This window comes from Coturnix japonica, chromosome 4 (assembly GCF_054131305.1).
Source record: "Coturnix japonica strain WE chromosome 4, WE-NBRP24, whole genome shotgun sequence".
In the NCBI taxonomy this organism is placed as follows: domain Eukaryota; kingdom Metazoa; phylum Chordata; class Aves; order Galliformes; family Phasianidae; genus Coturnix; species Coturnix japonica.
This window is the reverse complement of record NC_140666.1, coordinates 47,923,253-47,939,919: the sequence shown is the minus strand read 5'-3', so window position 1 is coordinate 47,939,919 and position 16,667 is coordinate 47,923,253. Positions and strand designations below refer to the sequence as shown.

At 35.1% G+C, this 16,667-nt stretch overlaps 1 protein-coding gene across 3 annotated transcripts in view; it reads left to right on the top strand.

The window, feature by feature from the left end:
• GPM6A (glycoprotein M6A) overlaps nucleotides 1–16,667 on the top strand; it is a 133,935-nt gene that overhangs the window by 44,961 nt on the left and 72,307 nt on the right. The window contains exon 1 of one of the 3 annotated variants that reach the window (XM_085545130.1): nucleotides 9,135–9,267. The exons of the other annotated variants lie outside the window; for them this stretch is intronic. Coding sequence (XP_085401256.1) covers nucleotides 9,237–9,267 — 31 coding nt within the window. The 5' untranslated portion in view covers nucleotides 9,135–9,236. Of the gene's footprint in view, nucleotides 1–9,134; nucleotides 9,268–16,667 lie in introns of those variants that run through there. 3 annotated transcript variants of the gene reach the window in all.

The window sequence follows — 16,667 nt, the reverse complement described above, 5'->3', positions numbered from 1 at the left end:
TGAACTATGAGAGAGCTACTCACACAGTATTTGAAGCTGGTTGCTGTTGGATATCTAACAATGTAGCCAGTATTTACACCTTGAATGAGAGTCCAGAGTGAACAAAGACAAGGGGGTATATTTTGTATATATTCAGGAAGCGCCAATATCTTTCTCTGCATTTTTCTCTTTTTCTGTGCTATATGTTGAAGTAAACTTAGTATTTCCACTGTATGAATTTGGATCTTGTTGAATTTTGTATGTAGCAGCTGAAATTGGTTTAGCAAGAGGTACACAGCATGTTCTGAACATCTCTTTTCTAACGTTTCTGGATGAGTTGAAAATAACATAAGAGAATGTGCTAGCACTTAAATAGCAAAACAAGGTAATTGCGACTGTTTACTGATTTCTGAATCTCTGAAAAATGCAGTGTTTATGAAGTCTTTGCAGTCACGTTATTCTGTAAAAGTGACATTACAGTAAAAAGGAACCAAGGATTTTTTCATTTTACTGCAAGCACAAAGAATAATCCTGGGGAGTATTTGCCATGTTAAATCATGTGTACTCTTAATTCTGTATTGCCATTTTTGAGAAGGAATGAGGAGCTCACTGAGTTAATATAAATTGCCTGCAGTGGCATATTTTTCTGAGTTGATGCTATATTCTGTTTTTCTGCTCCCTGGTCAATCTGCTTGCTACATGTAAATGTCATGCTTTCTCATTGTAAGTGACCCATTTAGACTGAATATAGCTTTGGATTGTTTATGGTGGTCTTGTCTAGAAACACAGTACGTAACCATGAGAAGACTGAGGGAAGATATATGAGCACCTTCTGTTTACATATGTATTGTTATATTTATAAGGACTATTGTTTGTTGGTGATTTCAGCAGTTTCTTCGGTTAAACTTTATTTTTTGCAAATGGCAGAAATAATGGAAAATACAAGAGTTTTTTTCTGAATGTGAAATCAATATTTTCATTGCTTGGCTTGTGTTACTTGCATTTAAGAATTAAAGGCATCCTTTTCCTTATAGCAGGAGTAAATTGAACTGTTTGGTCAGTGAATCAAAATGCTTCATTGTTATTGCCTGAAGAAACTGAAATTCAAAACCCCCAAATCCTTACCAGGAGGAAAAAAAACAAACGAAAAACAAACAGGAAAATGTGAATCTGTTTATATTTTAAAAGCACACGTTGTTATTGATGAGCTGTGCCCTCATTGTTCATATGGTAAGCAGGTGAGTGACCAATAGCCACTCAAAATGGCTAATCAAAACCTGATTACAGCAGGTAACACTGCTTGTTCCCCCTCACCCCATTCCCATTTACAATGTAATGTTTTTGGCCTTTTCTTCCTCTGCTGGTACCCAGCTGTCACTGTGGACAGTGACAAGCTAACAAATTATATTTACTTTTTCCTGATTGGTGTGGAGAGGGGATGCTGCGTAGTTGCTGTCACCATATTTGTTAACCTGTCATCTCAACCTGTTGTGTTTCTGCTTTGGATTCTTGTGACTTTAAAACTATATTTAGAGTTTGAGGAAAACATCTAGTTTAGCAGCAAAATAAGAAAACCCCCTTTTTTTTGTGAGTTCTTGAATGTAGTTTTAGGAATTTTAGCAATGAATAGGGAAGATCATGAAATGATGTTTCTGTTTAAAATGCAAAGTGCAAACCTTAAAAGTGTTGGCTATTATCAATGATAATCAGTATCAGTCCAGTTTATCTGGAACGGTTCTTCTAACTATAGTGCCCCAGCAACTTTATCTGTCACTTCTATGCTCTGATTTTCATCTTTCTGCCATCTTGAGTGGAATTGTTTTTCTCCCGTTTCCTACAAAATCAATGGGAGTGTAAGTGCTCGCTGCTTACCAACTCCAGTGCATTTTGCAGCAGTTGCTTTGAACCTCCCACTGAACAGCATTACGTCTTCCTAGCAGCCATGATGGAATTGAATAGTTCATACTGATGCATTTCATAATTATGATAATGACAGCTCTAATAAAAACTGCAAGCCTCTTATTGCATAACATGCTCTAAAATCAGTTACTGAGAAGTGCAAATGGAATTCTTACCATTGAGATTCTAAATAATGGCATTCTGTCTTACACAGTCTCTGTGCATTCTAATGTTTAATGAGATTTATTTGTGGATTCAACTTGGGAAATTATCAGCAGAGGAATATATCACATCTGGTTTCTGAAATTAATGCATTACTAGAAGCATGTATTTGAAATTAATGATTGAAGATCAGAACCTTTATTAATCAGTATTTTCAATGTGTTTTCTTTTTTACATAAGTGGAGCTAATGCTGTTGCCCAGCAGATTTCATGTGTGAAAATCTAAACCAAGAATAATTTGTTTACTGATTTTTTTTTTTTTTTGTTTTAAAGTATTAGAACAATTTTATTTTTAATTTTTTGTTTTCATCATTCAGTGGTCTTTGTTGATAGTTTGTTCCTTAGGCTTGCAAGTGAGAGCAGGCTAAGGGGGTATGTTTCAAACACATTTGCTATACAGCTCTTTGTAAGATGATCAAGAACTGAAGCTGTGCAGAAAGCCTGGCTTGAAATGTCTGCAAGTGAATACCTAAAATACATGCTAAGGAATATCAGCTTGTTAACCATTTCTGTAACAATGACATTCTACTAGATGCCTTGGAACTATAACTCTCTATACCGTTGATTGTAAATTTGCAGTCTGGAAAAGGGAGGATAACTGAAGCCTGTGATTTAAGTGATTGATGTATTTTTAATAATGATCAGCTGCACTTAAAAGCATAAGTTTTCCTGATGTCTGTAGGGATGCATGCTGATTGTGAAATCCTTATGCATAAATTAGCATGTGTGTTAGTGGAGATCTCAACTGCCAATATTTGAAAGACAATGACGTCAAAAGCTCCAGCTCCTGCAGTTCAGGTCCTCCCCCTGTGAAAGCACTGACATTGCTTGTCTCCCACCCTAGTCATTTGCCCTCATAGAAAACTTTCTTGAGGGGCAAGCACTGTAAATGTTTTATTGTGTGAGACTTTGCAGAGTGGACAACATATCAATTTCAAAAAAACCCCAAAGCATTCTGTAGCACAGCAAGATATGTTTACACCATTTTAAAATATTTTTTTAATGATGTACTAGTTTGAATTCCTTTCTAAAATAAACTATTGTGAGCGAATAGAGCATCTGTTTATGCCGCAGCAAGTGCTGTGAATAACTGATTTTATTTTAGCTCTCTTGGCTGTAGTATGCCTGACAAATATAGGCAAGGTTCCAGTGGCAGCAAAGTAAATATATTTTGTGACAGGTAGTGGTTGTATACAGAATTAATGAGTTGACACTTGGTTTGTGTTAGTGATCTTGATGAATCTGCAGTCTATTACCAAAGTACCAAAAGAAAGATTTAAGCAGCCTAGGATGTGCACTTCTTCAGACATGAGAGGGATTGAATTGCTTCCTTTTACTCTGGAAGTAGGTAGTAGGCTAATATGGAGTAGATAAAATTGGTATTTCATCTCTGAATATTAATATCACCTAGAATATTGCAAACATTACTGGCATTTTTTTGCATTCTTCTAAATCTTATTCTTAACATCTAAAAGAGAAGAAATGTCCATCTCAAACTTAAGTCTTGTTAGATAGCTTATTAAAATAAAAAGAAGCAAATATGGTTTTTATTTTTTTGCACTTTGATTTTCTTGGTGACGCTATTTGTAAATGGAGAGTTAATTTATGTTCTTTAGTTTAAATACAAACAGTAAGTGCTGGCCATGTTTGTATTTTCAGTTGGATTCTTCTTGAGTTGTTAGCACTTTGGCCCTCTAGGACCCCTGAGTTATCATCAGTATTCTTAGTACTTTGGAAACTTAATTTTGGAAGTAGTGGAGTTTTGCCACCTTACATTCTTCATTCTGAACCTGGATTTTTTCAGTGCTTTCTTAAAGAAAGCCTCATATACAGAGGTCAGTATATAAAATAATTAACTGAAAATTGAAGAGCCACTAGCAGAGTAATTAGTTTTCTTTCTTAATCAATGTTAATTATGGAAGTAAAGTTTAGCATCTGGTAAAGTCTCTCTCTCTATTTCCTGTTTAATTCTCCTTTGTTAATCAATACATTTATCAAAGAAAGGTCCTGTAACATCATTCAATATGAATTTGAAGTGAATTGTTCTTACACTAAGTTACGTGCATGTACGTAGTAACTATAGACTAAATTACTTAAGATTCTTACATTACGATCTGTAATTTGAATATCTGCTATTATTCAATACATTATGCTGTTCACAGACGATGCAAATTTAATCTTTCTTGCTTGTTTAATTTTTAACATTGAAAAAGTCTGTCTTAAGAAATTCTGTTTTCTACTATTGCAGGCTTAATGTCATACTAGTTATAGGCATGAAAAGCCAGCTTCAGTGTGACGTATATGAATTCTTACAGGACAAAAAGTATTCTAGCTGCTCTAGGGCAGGATCCTCCGTTAAATGTGTGAAAATTGAAATCTGTATGGTAATTTTGACTCTTATGCATCAACTTCATAAACTATTTTTGTAAAAAGATATTTCATAAATAAGCTATGTAAATACTTAGGAACAGGCACTGAATATATTACAGACGTTTATCAATTACTTAAAAATACCTTATCAAAATAATACTGTAAATTAGTACCAAGATTTTCATGTGGTTTCTGAAAGTAAAAGTTCATTTTGTAGGAAATACTACTATATTTCTAAATGCTCTGAAAAAAAGAAGTTATGACAAAAATCTGCAGATATGGCAAAAATAAATTAGATTCAGTTTAGTGCTTAGGCTCTCAGAGGGACTTGTGCATCTGAAAATTTGTTCTTAAGTATAACTATACATTATTTCTAAGTACCTCAGACAATTTTGCCAATGTATTTTTTACCATATTTAATCTGCAACAGGTTACAGAATATGCTCTTTCCTGTTTATATTTCGTATGGAGTATGAAGTAAAAAACAAGTAAGAAAAAAGCAGTTCTTTAGGTTGTTCTGCCACAAATTGTAGACACTGGGTATAATAATATAAAAATCACAAAGCACGTAAGCATCTGATTTGCATCTAAATCAGAATGTTAAAAAAAAAAATGTGAATGTGATCTTATATCAAATATTTTGCCAGTTAATTTTCAGTTTGACAATTCTATGTTACAAAGTCTTCAGTCAGTTCATAAGCAGGAATTATGCATCACAGCCTTATAGATCATCATGTGACTGATTTCTGAGCCAGAAAGCTCTACATTGATGCGTTGTCACAAGTGCTTTGCTTAAAAGGGTGGGGGGGAGGAAGGAGGGGAAAGAAGATATAGGGACTTAACCATTCGTTACACAATGAAATTTAAGAATTCTTGTCATTTTTCTTTTGCAGGGTAATCAGAATCAGTATCAGAACAAAAAAGTATGTCATGAAACACTTTCTAGAGGGATTCAAAATCTTAAAACTGTTGTGGAAAGAGAAAAATACTTGATTTAAAATAATGAAATAGGCATTTGATCTCTAGTCAACCCTATAGAGGGTTGACCACTTCCCTGGGGAATCTGTTCCAGTGCCTGACCTCTCAGAATGAAAATGTTAATGGAAGTGTTGGCAGTTTCTTTATGCACAAAGTCTGTGTTTTGAATTAGAGTGTTTTCAAATGGCTTCCAAATCTTTGCCTTGTCTTTCAACGAAAAAATAATAATCTGTTTAAGTGTTAATATAATGATTAAAAGTTCAATGATTCTTGGAGGTGTTTAGGAAATGTTTAGATGTTGTGCTGAGGGACATGGTTTAGTGGGGAAATATTGGTAGATGGATGGTTGAACTAGATGATCTTGGAGATCCCCTAGGGAAATATTCAACTTGCTAAATTCATGGCACCTACATATATGGTAATGCAATTATGAGCAGTGTTTATGTATTTCAGAGCTATGCTCAGGTAACTGAAAGGGAGAGCAAGTTTGGTTTTACCCTAACTGAAAGCACTGAGTGATAGGAAAATTTTCATGCTTGGGTGAGTGTTTCTCTTGGTGTTACTGGTAAAGTTCTCACAGTTGACCTATAAGCCTAGTTTCCATGGTGAGGGGAGCTGTCTACTGCCTAGCAAGGTGATGTAGCCATTCTGGGAAATTCCTCTAGCCTAGTGACACCATCTTCTACTAGTGAATTAGCTTAGCATTGCTGGTTTTTTTTTGTTTGGTTTTTTTTTGTGTGTATGAATTCATTAAAACTTCACACACCCTATTTTCCCACCAATTCTTCCTGTTATACTACATGCAATACTAAGTAGCTAGCATAATTTTGGACCAATTTAATATCCTTTGGAAATATACCATGGGAAGAACTTGTGGTATCTTTCTACAGCTTTCTAATGTGCTATCTGAAACATGTTTGGTCATAGCGAAGAATTTAGGCTTGCAGTTTTTCATATAGGAAAGAAAAATGAGTAAGTCCTGGGCTTCCAAGGTTATGAATTTGGTCTATCTCAAGGGATTGCTTAGGAAGCCAAGTGAGGTCTGAGCGCCTGACCTGCTCTGATGCCTTTTCAGAACAGAAAAGCTGATGTGTACATCCTCTCAATGTTCAGCTTCCTTCTCCTCTACCCTTCTGCAAAGCTTATCTCAAACAACTCTTCTCCTTCAAAGCTCTTTGTATTTAAATGAAGCGCAGGTTACCAACAGTACCTTGGATGCTTTGGTTTGCCTTAAAAGTTAAAATCTGCATGCTGAAATTGATTGTTGTTTATAATAGTTATACTATTCCTGTTCTGTCAGTAAATAAGCCCTAACTCTTTTAGACTTTTCTTTAACATCTAATTCACAGTAGTAAACATCTAGGCTCTTAGGTGTTTTAGTTTGATTTCTTCAAAAGATTTTTTTAAAAGTCCAGGCTCCAGATGTAGTGTTATATAAAGCACTAAAGGAACTTGCAGACAGTATCTTTGTTAGCTTGTAGAAGTATGCCACAGAGCTTGATAAAGCTCCCATGTTTCAGATTTTATGTGGCTGTAATTTTTTGTCTTAGCAAAATCACAAGGTCACAAGATTTTAACCTATTAATCTCTGAGAATGTTATGCAAAAATAAGGAATACCTTGAATTTTGTGGCATTGTAGGTATGCTGCCAAAGACATCTTATGTAGTCTACTGGCAGAGCCCTCCCTAAATGTTTTTTACATGCTGTTGTCATTTCCAATAATGTTTCGGTTATACTAACTGGAACTGCAGACTTTGCATGAGGCATTCCTGTCAGATATGGGGAATTAAATACACAGTTCCAGTGGTATAAGACAGCACCTACCCCTCATTACAAATATGAGAGACATTTATGAAAGATGCAGAACACTTGCTCCAGTGGCAGGCAGTACTCCTGACTTTACTTGAGTGAGTGTTTATCTGTCACACAACTGACTGTTAAGTTGTTCATTTAAGTATTGTATTTCCTGTTGGTGAGTGGCAATGAACCTTTACCTTCCTGGTAAATCTTTTCATTTGGCCAGTTAAATGTAATATTGCACCCTTGTGTCATATGTATGAAGTGATTAATATTGAGCAACTTCTTGTTTGGCTTTGACCCACATGTTCTGTGATGTCCATGATCAAAATTACATTTACAACTCTGTTTTTCTGTATAACATATTTTATCATAGCTTATGGGGCAGCCTGAAGGCTGGACCTGGTCACTGGGGTGCTTATACTTAATATGCTTCCTTTTTATGGGGAGGTAGATCAACAGATCAGAATGTTCCTTTCTCAGCAGACAAATGCTTCTGAGCCTTACCTGTGTGATGTCAGGGCAGATAACTGCAGTAAAGGAAAACAGGATGCAGTAGATGTTCCTGTGCATAGTAAGCCCAGTTCAGCCTTGCTGGTTGTGTTGAATTGGTGAGTTGTGGAATGACCTTAACTGAGCAGACTTTTATTTTTACTGATGACAATGGTAAATCAGTACCGTTTTGCATCCTGCATGTGGCACAGAAGATCTGAAAACTTTAATGCAGTAGTGTTTAAAGAAAGACAATACCAATGGCAAAAATGTACTTTACAGGGATAAAATAGTAAATAGCAACTCAATATGCATTGCTGAAGATGAAAACGAATGTTTGTAATTGCCTTGAGATGGCTGGCTACTGTGTTGTTCATAAAGATATATTGAATCATTTTATTGAATGCACTTATTGATTTTTATTTTTTTAAGCACAGTAGGTTTAGTAGAAAATGCTTCCCTCTTAATGTGGTTTGCTTTTGTCCATGACTTGATAAAAAACACAATTATATGGAAAAGGAATTCTAGTTTTCTAACTCATTGGCATAAATACTGTGACTGACTTTTCCTTGAAATTAAGTGTTAATACTTTTCCTCTGTGTTGTGATGCTTCAATATATGTCATTAGAGACTTTCTCAGCCTCCTAATTTCCCACTGAGAGGCTGATAGCTCCCTGAAATTAGTCAGTTAATCTGATCTTACTTATATTCATGGAAAACTATAAACAAGCATATCCATGCTTCCCCACCTTGCTTTCCTCTTAGTAGGTTGTAATTCTTTACTTAAAAAAAGAATCTGTAGATTCTCTTTTTGGTTCTCGTGCTGTTCAAAAACATTTTATTACCATGTGGCCTAAGTAGATTGCTGTACTAGACTGGAACAGGGAACAATCTGTTTTTTCCCCATGTGATCTTACATAAAGAGGAACAGATCTCAAACTAGTTGAGCCATAAAATGTTTCTTCAGTGTCATGGTTTTGTAATTTTTTGCTACTGGTATTCCATGTCAGATTCAAGAAGAATTGCATACGTGTTTTTGCTGTCATGCACTGTCAGTAATCTTATAGGTTTTAGACAGATTATTAATTCATGCAAAAATGAAGCATTTGGACGGTCTTTAAGAATGGAACCTAACGTTGCAATGGAGTAATTTATTGTCAGGTTTTGGGCAAAAGAAATCTGTGAGGGCACGTGATGCAATTAAATGGGAACTGAGTGGAGACTGGAAGGAAGGTTGGGTGGAGTCTGTCTGATTTTTATTTTTTTTTTTCTTTTTGTTTCTTTATATGATATCACAGTAAATTAATATACTTTGAAGTCTACAGGAGGGTCTGTTTTCAATAAATACTGCTTTTTTTTTTCTTGGCTGCTTTAATTTTTTTTTTTTTTTTTTTTGGAGTTTTGGCAGGGTAAACTGGACCTTGTAGTAGCAGTACTGAAATGTACTGATTGTGTGTTTTGTTTATGTGCTTATACCAAGCTGATCATCAAATTTACCATGCAGAAGGAATTTTTCCCCAAGGCGAACTGTGAGTGACCTTTTTACCTCTCTCTTGCAACATGGGCATGTTATACTTTCTAAGATTATCTGGGAGTCTAATTTCATAAGTACTGCTTTTAGTGCAAGGGCACACAATATTGGGGTTATCCTTCTTATTATCATCCTATAAGGAATTGTAGGTGAGATTTTTAAACTTCTATTGGGGATTCGATGGAGAGTGCTGGTAAGTGATCTGTGTTTTGTTGCTAAGAGTGGTGTTGACCCTTGATTAAAGCATTCTGAATGTCTATTATATGGCTGTCTATGATTACTGGACTTTGATAGTGTCTGATGTGAACACATTGTTTTGAGATTTCTTGCTGTATTAAACTGATAGAAGTTATTAAACTATTAGAGGTAGCAGGAATAACTTCCAGTTTAATAATACTGTTCAATTACAGACATGGAATTAATCAAAGATGCTTCTAACTGTGGCTAACCTACAAATTTACTAAAACATGTATGCTGCAATCACACCCATAGCATATGGAGCAAAGGCCAGAAAATAAAAGCAAATTGTTCAACAGCATACAGAGGCTATAATTTGTCATAGATGCAATCTTTCAAAGTTATTCTATTTTTATGAAGGGGTGTTCACTTGTGAAAACACTAGAGTAATTATAACCTAGTGGTGATTAGGCCTTTCAGGTCAGCTCTGTTTATGCTATTGGTTCAGACAATATATGTTCTTTGCCCAACCCATCTGCCACAGTCATTAAATATTTAAGACACAGGGGAGCCTGTTATGCACATTTGGGGCCCTTTATCAGCTTTGTATATGTGTTTGCACATGGGAGACTTTTGCTGTTAATTTTTTTCATTGTTCTGGTCTGTTACATATGACCCTTATCATCTGCATTGCCTCTGCTTCATGCAGGTATCTTTCCATTGTTGCCTGTCACGTCCCACGTGAGATGAAAGCTTGTATTTCCTTATGTATTTATTGGCCACCTTATTACTTTTACAATCCATTTCAAGCAGCTCGACATTTCCTGAATGTTACTAAAATATGAAGATTTGAAGATTATAAAGTACCTGCAACTATCTCTTGACATATTTTGTGAATATTATGCACATACAGAGTGGTGAAATATACCCTTCTTTCCAGATAGAAATCTGTATTTATGTCTGTATCTGTGGAGTTATCTTTTAATGCACAGTTACTCCTACTTGCCTTCCTTGATTTATTTCTTACATAGGTTTGTTTTTATAACCTTTTAACATAGACTCAATTAGATTTGCTGTAGATGCTGCAGTTGCTAAATCTTGTGGTGTTCTCTGGGATCTCAATTTTCTTTTCTGGTTGTTCTTGCCCTCATAATTCCTAGTCTTTTTGGGGTGCTTACAAACTCGGTACTTTGAGCTGACAAGACAGACCTGCTATGAGAGCTTTAAAAGTACTGCCACTCAAGAACGGCTGATCTGTATTCTTGTAACAATTCAGTGTTGCTACAGAATGCCATTTTTTCACCTCTAAAGGGATAATTTTACTAGGATTTTGTAGTTATTCCAGGAAGGTGATTTACACAGGGGCCCAGATATTGACAGGTGTTATAAAAAAAACAAAAAGCAGTCACCCAGCTAAACTACTGCAGTCATCTTTAGTATCTGTAAGCTGTTTTTTTCCTGTAAAAACCTCAGTATGATAAACTGTGTAACTCAAAATCTGGCCTTCAGAAATGTGATGAGTAGTAATTTGGTTTGAGCTATTAGTAGATAATCATGCTGCTAAGCTTTTTCAGGTTGGCATGGTCATAAATTCTGCAGTAAATTCAGGTAGAATGAAGAAAAATAGAGAATGCTTGCATGGGACGAACGTAAAGAAACTTGATCTGTTCAAGTGGGAAAGTATGTTTTATTTACCTTTGTGTAAAATTGTTCACTATTGTCAGAATGTTAAAAAGAAAAACTTACTATCTTTTTCATTTTAATGGTATGTAAAAAGAGGTCAATTATTTTTGTTAGCTTTACTCAATTACTTTTGCTGTTTTTATTTCTCCATTATGACTAGCATTCTGAAAGTATTTTTCCTTTCTTAACAAAAATTGAGGAAACACTATTGTGTTTTCTGAGTGCCTTTACAGATAGAGCAGCAGTTGCTCTGTCAGTGACACAGTGTTTATTTTAGTCTCTGAATTAATTTTCTTGGTTGCTAGGCAATTCTGCTTCATAGTTTTAATGGAGATGACTAATTCAGGGTGCTCTCATTCCAGAATCTGCAATTGTTTGAAACTAGGTTTCTCTGACATAATGCTTGACAAATACTCTTATCAAAGTATGGTTCTAGGATTATAGTTTAAAAGAAAAAATCCTATATCTATAGTCAAATAAAAATGCTAGTGTTGATTGTGTGGTCCTGTATTCCTTGTACGTTCTAGCAAAGCCACTGGAAATCCAAGGTATTCAAAAAAGGCAGAACTGGGCTTTATGTAGAGGTGGTTGTGTAGTACGTGTTTGGAGCTGGTACCAGCTGGGTCTTCCTACTTTACAATGGCAAAGGTATAATAGGAGGTGCATGTCTTGTTACCTAGCTTGCAGATACAGTCAATAAATCTTGTTTATTTAGAAGTGCAGGGAAATTTAAAAAAAAAAAAAAAAAATTCAAAACATTGAAAACCATATTACTAAATAATTATTTTTAACAGGGTGCAGTTCTAGAGCTGTTTTTCATTCTGGATTATATAATAAATGCAGACAGCTTGTTTAATGTTTTCTGCTATTTCCTTCCTTTTGAAGGACAAATACAGGGGAAAAATAACTTGAAATGGTACTTTACAGAATTCTCAGTATTGGGATAGTGCAGAAATATAGGCTTTGTTTATTTCACTGCTATCACCTATACTTTCATTTCTTATGATCCATCTGCTAGGAAAACATGCTCTTTTGGCTAACCTCCATTCTATTCTTATGTTCCTGTGTGAGTGAACTGCCCAGCTTAGAGATGAATGAAATTTCACCCTTCTTCCTTGTAAGGAGAAAATGTCGTTGGCATTGCAGGTCCGCACAACATCTTTTAGGTTCTCTGTTCCCAGCATTGGTTCTAGGTTTAGAAACTTAGCTACTTTATCCTTACTGCATTATTCTGGCTGCTTAATTGTTCTTTATTTTCATTCTTCTTAATTTATAATAAGTCTGACTTCTGAATTGTGGCAACCTTTTTGGCACAGTTAGTGCACTGAGGACTAAAGCTGATGTGCTTTATCTGAATGATTTGTTGCTTTCAAAAAGTCTAATTTTGTCCAGCTCCAAAACATGTGTTATCAGGACAGAAAAGGCTGCAGATGTTGCATCTAATAATGATTTTGCTTTAAGTATACAATCTTTGTCTTATTAATGCAATTAGCTGCTGGCAAAATCTTCTAATTGTTATCTTATTTCTTGAATTGGAGCTGTGGCTGGTGTTAAGTAACAATAGTGTGCTATTGAGATTTGAGAAAAAGCAAACTTCTAGAAGAAATCACACAGTTATAATGGTTTTCAAGACTTTTGAAAAGGATACAGACAAATAAATCACAGCCCATTCAGGTTTTATGCCTCATTGAACAATGTTGACTCACTCAGCTCTTTGCTGTACATGAGATCGTAAGGTGCATAGATGAACCAGGGTGTTTGCAATTCCAATTATGGTGTACAATGAAAGAAGTTGGATTGTTCATGTTCAACATTTATTAGATTCTTCAAGACATAACTTTTTGTAGTTGAGAGATGGAATGTGCAGCTAAAGCTCATGTGGTACTGAGATGACAGCTTTCAGTTTGTGAAACTGGTTATAAATTTCCTGAAGAGGTATTAAAATAGGTGAAAGCTTGTAAGACAGATTAGGTTCACTTTTTAAATAAAGTGTGTATACATAATACAATGGAATAATTGCTGGATAAACTGACTAAAAACAACTGTTCTATTGCAGAAATTTTGCAATATTTTTGCAAGATATCCACAATTACATTTTTACAAATAGCATTAAAAAAATATAAATCCCATAAAGGACCTTTTACCAGGTAGTTCCAGTAGTGTGCAGATTCAGTAGATAAAAAAAATATTGGACCTTCATTTAATATGTATTCTCAGTAGGAGCAAAGTATTAAAAATGGAACATATGACAGCAACAGTCATGTCAAGGTGCTTGACAATATCAATAAAATCACAGTAATGGAATCAAACTTTATTGTTGGATTAAAAAGCAAGCTATCAAGCAGTAATTTAAGAATTACTGTTTTAGATATAAGGTTTTCTGAAAATTGTTTTTAATTTCTTCCACCTATGTTATGACTTTTTAATTGGTTTGTTAGGTTTTAGTGTTTATACTTATACAGTAAGTCTTATTTTGGCTATGACCTGTACATGCTACAGGGAAATATAGAATTAAAGGGAATAGTTAATCATTTCTTAAAAAAAAGTACTTTCAGCCATCAAGTAGTGCTTTCTGCTACAAAAAGTGAAATGAAGTGTAATTGAGTATGTCCCACTTTTGAGTCTTTTATTTAAATGAATAATGCTGAAGGAGTTGAAACAGGCATGGTTCTGGCGTATGTGTTGTTAAAATTAAGAGTGACAGACCTTTGATTTTTAGCAGTGACAACCTAAGGAAGAATGGTGTGATTTACGTATGGTGGATGTCTGCTCAGTATGCCAAAGGAGGAACGGTTCAGGAAGTTGTAACTTCAGTCGCTTTCAGTAGAACTCTGTGTCTTAGTGACAGTAAATGTAATATGGAAAGTCTAGGACAAATATTATTCTACTAGGGATTAATCTGTCTTTGTACTCATTTTATAGATCTTGTGCCTGACAGTGACAAATTGGCCTATGCTCACTTGCTTCTTTGTTTAAAAAAAATAAATTCTGAAGTGTATTTATTTATTTAAGGAAGGTGGTCACGGTATTTTCATACAATGATGCTTTTGACAGCACATGATAGAATGTAACCCTAAAGATATAGTGAACTTCAGACTGAAATGAGGCTACCTAACTCTTATTAGAAATATCCTTGACAGGCTGTGTTCAAAGGAAGCAGATAGATCCTCTTGGTGTACTGCCTGCACAGGAAGAGATGCTCAGCATCTTCTCTGGTTGTTTCCAGTCTAAATAACAATCACTGTAGCCCTGAGATAAGAAAATTGTGGCAGTTGCATTTCAGACTTCATGATTTTGAAGGAAAAGTTCTTAAATTTACATATTTGTCATATTCCATCAGTAGGATACTTGTTACCTGGAGGTTTTGACAATGCTATTGACATACATATGCCCTGCTCTCGTTTTCCATTTGCATGCTTCCAAGTAGCTTGAAATTGTTTGTTTTGTTTCGATATATAAGGGTAGCCTTCAGGGTTTTGTATTTCAGTTTAGTTTTAGAGTCAAAGCACATCACAGCCCTAGCCTTTGCAGCAAACATGCTGAATAACAATGGCAAGCAATTCCACCTTCCTTGGGGGTCTGACTGTCCACAACAAACATGACTGAATACAGTGTCAAACAATTATCTACTTCCTGACAAATATATATATATAAGACGAAGGATTTATTCTGAGGGAACAGATAGAATAAAGAGCACACACGTCTCTGAAGTACAGCTCTCTATTATGAGGCTTGAGGAAAAGGGTATGGAAGTGGGTGTTTAACATCCAGCCAAGAATTTTAAGAGCAGAAGAAGCTCGCTAGAGAATAATAATGATAGTGCAAAGAAATCAGTCCAGTAAATTGCCAATCTCTGCCACATCTGTGATGAAATACGATTTCACTCTGAGTTCTTTCACAAGTCTATTTTCTAAATGCTTTTAACAGCATTAACAAATAAAAACAGCTCTTTTAAAAGTGCGTATTTTATGTGGGGGTGGGAAGGGGGGGAGAGAAGTCAAACAACAATGCAATGTCTTTATTTCTGACACTAGAGGTTAAATGTCTTTGAGTGTCAAAGGAAAGTGATTCTCCAGCTCTCCATGGAAGATGATAGATTCTTTCCTCTTGCTGTTTCATGAGGACTGTAAGTTTTCCTTCATAATTTTCCTTACTCCAAAAGCATCCATTTCCTTGAATGATATGGAAGGGTTTGGGAAACAAAAGAAACAAGCAAAGCTAAGTAGCAGGCTTTTTATTATAATCCAATATCAAAATGTAGACAAGTCATAATATATCAAAACCTTTGTCACTGCTCCCAGTGATTAGCTGAAAGTTGATCCAACCGTGATCAGGGTGATCTCTTTGAATTAGTATTCTGTTGACTGTAGGAGGATCAAGCCTGTTAAAATCCTGCACATCACTAGAAAATGTGAAGAAATTGCAATGACTGAAATACAGCTTAACAAAAGGAAGGCATTATTACTGTCAGTTTGGAATGGTTCTTTGCTTACAAACACTAGTAAGACAAGGTATTAGGCCATGCTAGATGACTTCGAGCAATGAAATGATATTTGGTCATTTGTTGTGTGTCATGTATACAAAACGAATATGAATACTAATAATTCTGGGGGTAATTTGTAGGACTTTGCCTGCAAAAACATTTGCTCCACAAAGCTAGCTTTTTTCTTAAAAATACTTTTTTTGGCCATGTATTCAACATCTTCAAATATAGAGACAGCATAAACATATCCTTCAAGGGTCCCAAAAAGTGTTTTAATATGCATAAATTACAATGAATTTTAAATGTCAGTATCCTGAAATGCTGTACAAGTAAGTGTTTGATTATTAGAAATTTGCAGGGAAGGGTGATGGGAGTGGGAGAGGAAGAAGGAAAGTGGAAATGTCATATTCCCAAGTGTGTGCGTATATAGTTGTTTATTTTCCCTCTGTATTAATTGCCCTGCTTGTATTCATTTATTACAAACCTTTGGACATGCAATTAGCAAATCAGAATATTTAGAAAAATGATTATTTTAAAAATTCTATCTAATCTTATGGCAGTTTTTTAGTAGGCTGAAAGTTATATTCTTTCTGTATTTTTTTTTTCTGTAAGTAGTGCATTCTTTGCATTAACAAACAGAAAACTGTTATTTGTCTACGCGTAAATACTGCTGTTCCTGAGAGATAGATATATTGCTGACAGAGGTTGTAAGCATACAGGAGATTAACATACTCATAAAAACAGTACTGCTTTTTATGACTCCTGAAAACAGAGGCAGATGAAGAAGCAGAATGTGCTTGGAAGAAAAATGTTATTTGTAGCCCTGCAAACTTTCACCTGGATACACTGGGTGAGGGGCTAGTCATGCATTCTGTCATGCATTCGTCTGTCTTCCAATCAATGATTTTTGTCATATGTTTTCATGAAATAAAGGTTCTTTGCTGTAACAAAGCCAGGGAAGGACCCTATCCTTCCCAACCCATCAATTTCCTCAGGTTTATAAGAAGATAAGGACATCATCCATAAAAGTTACTGTATTTCACAGGACTCTGGTA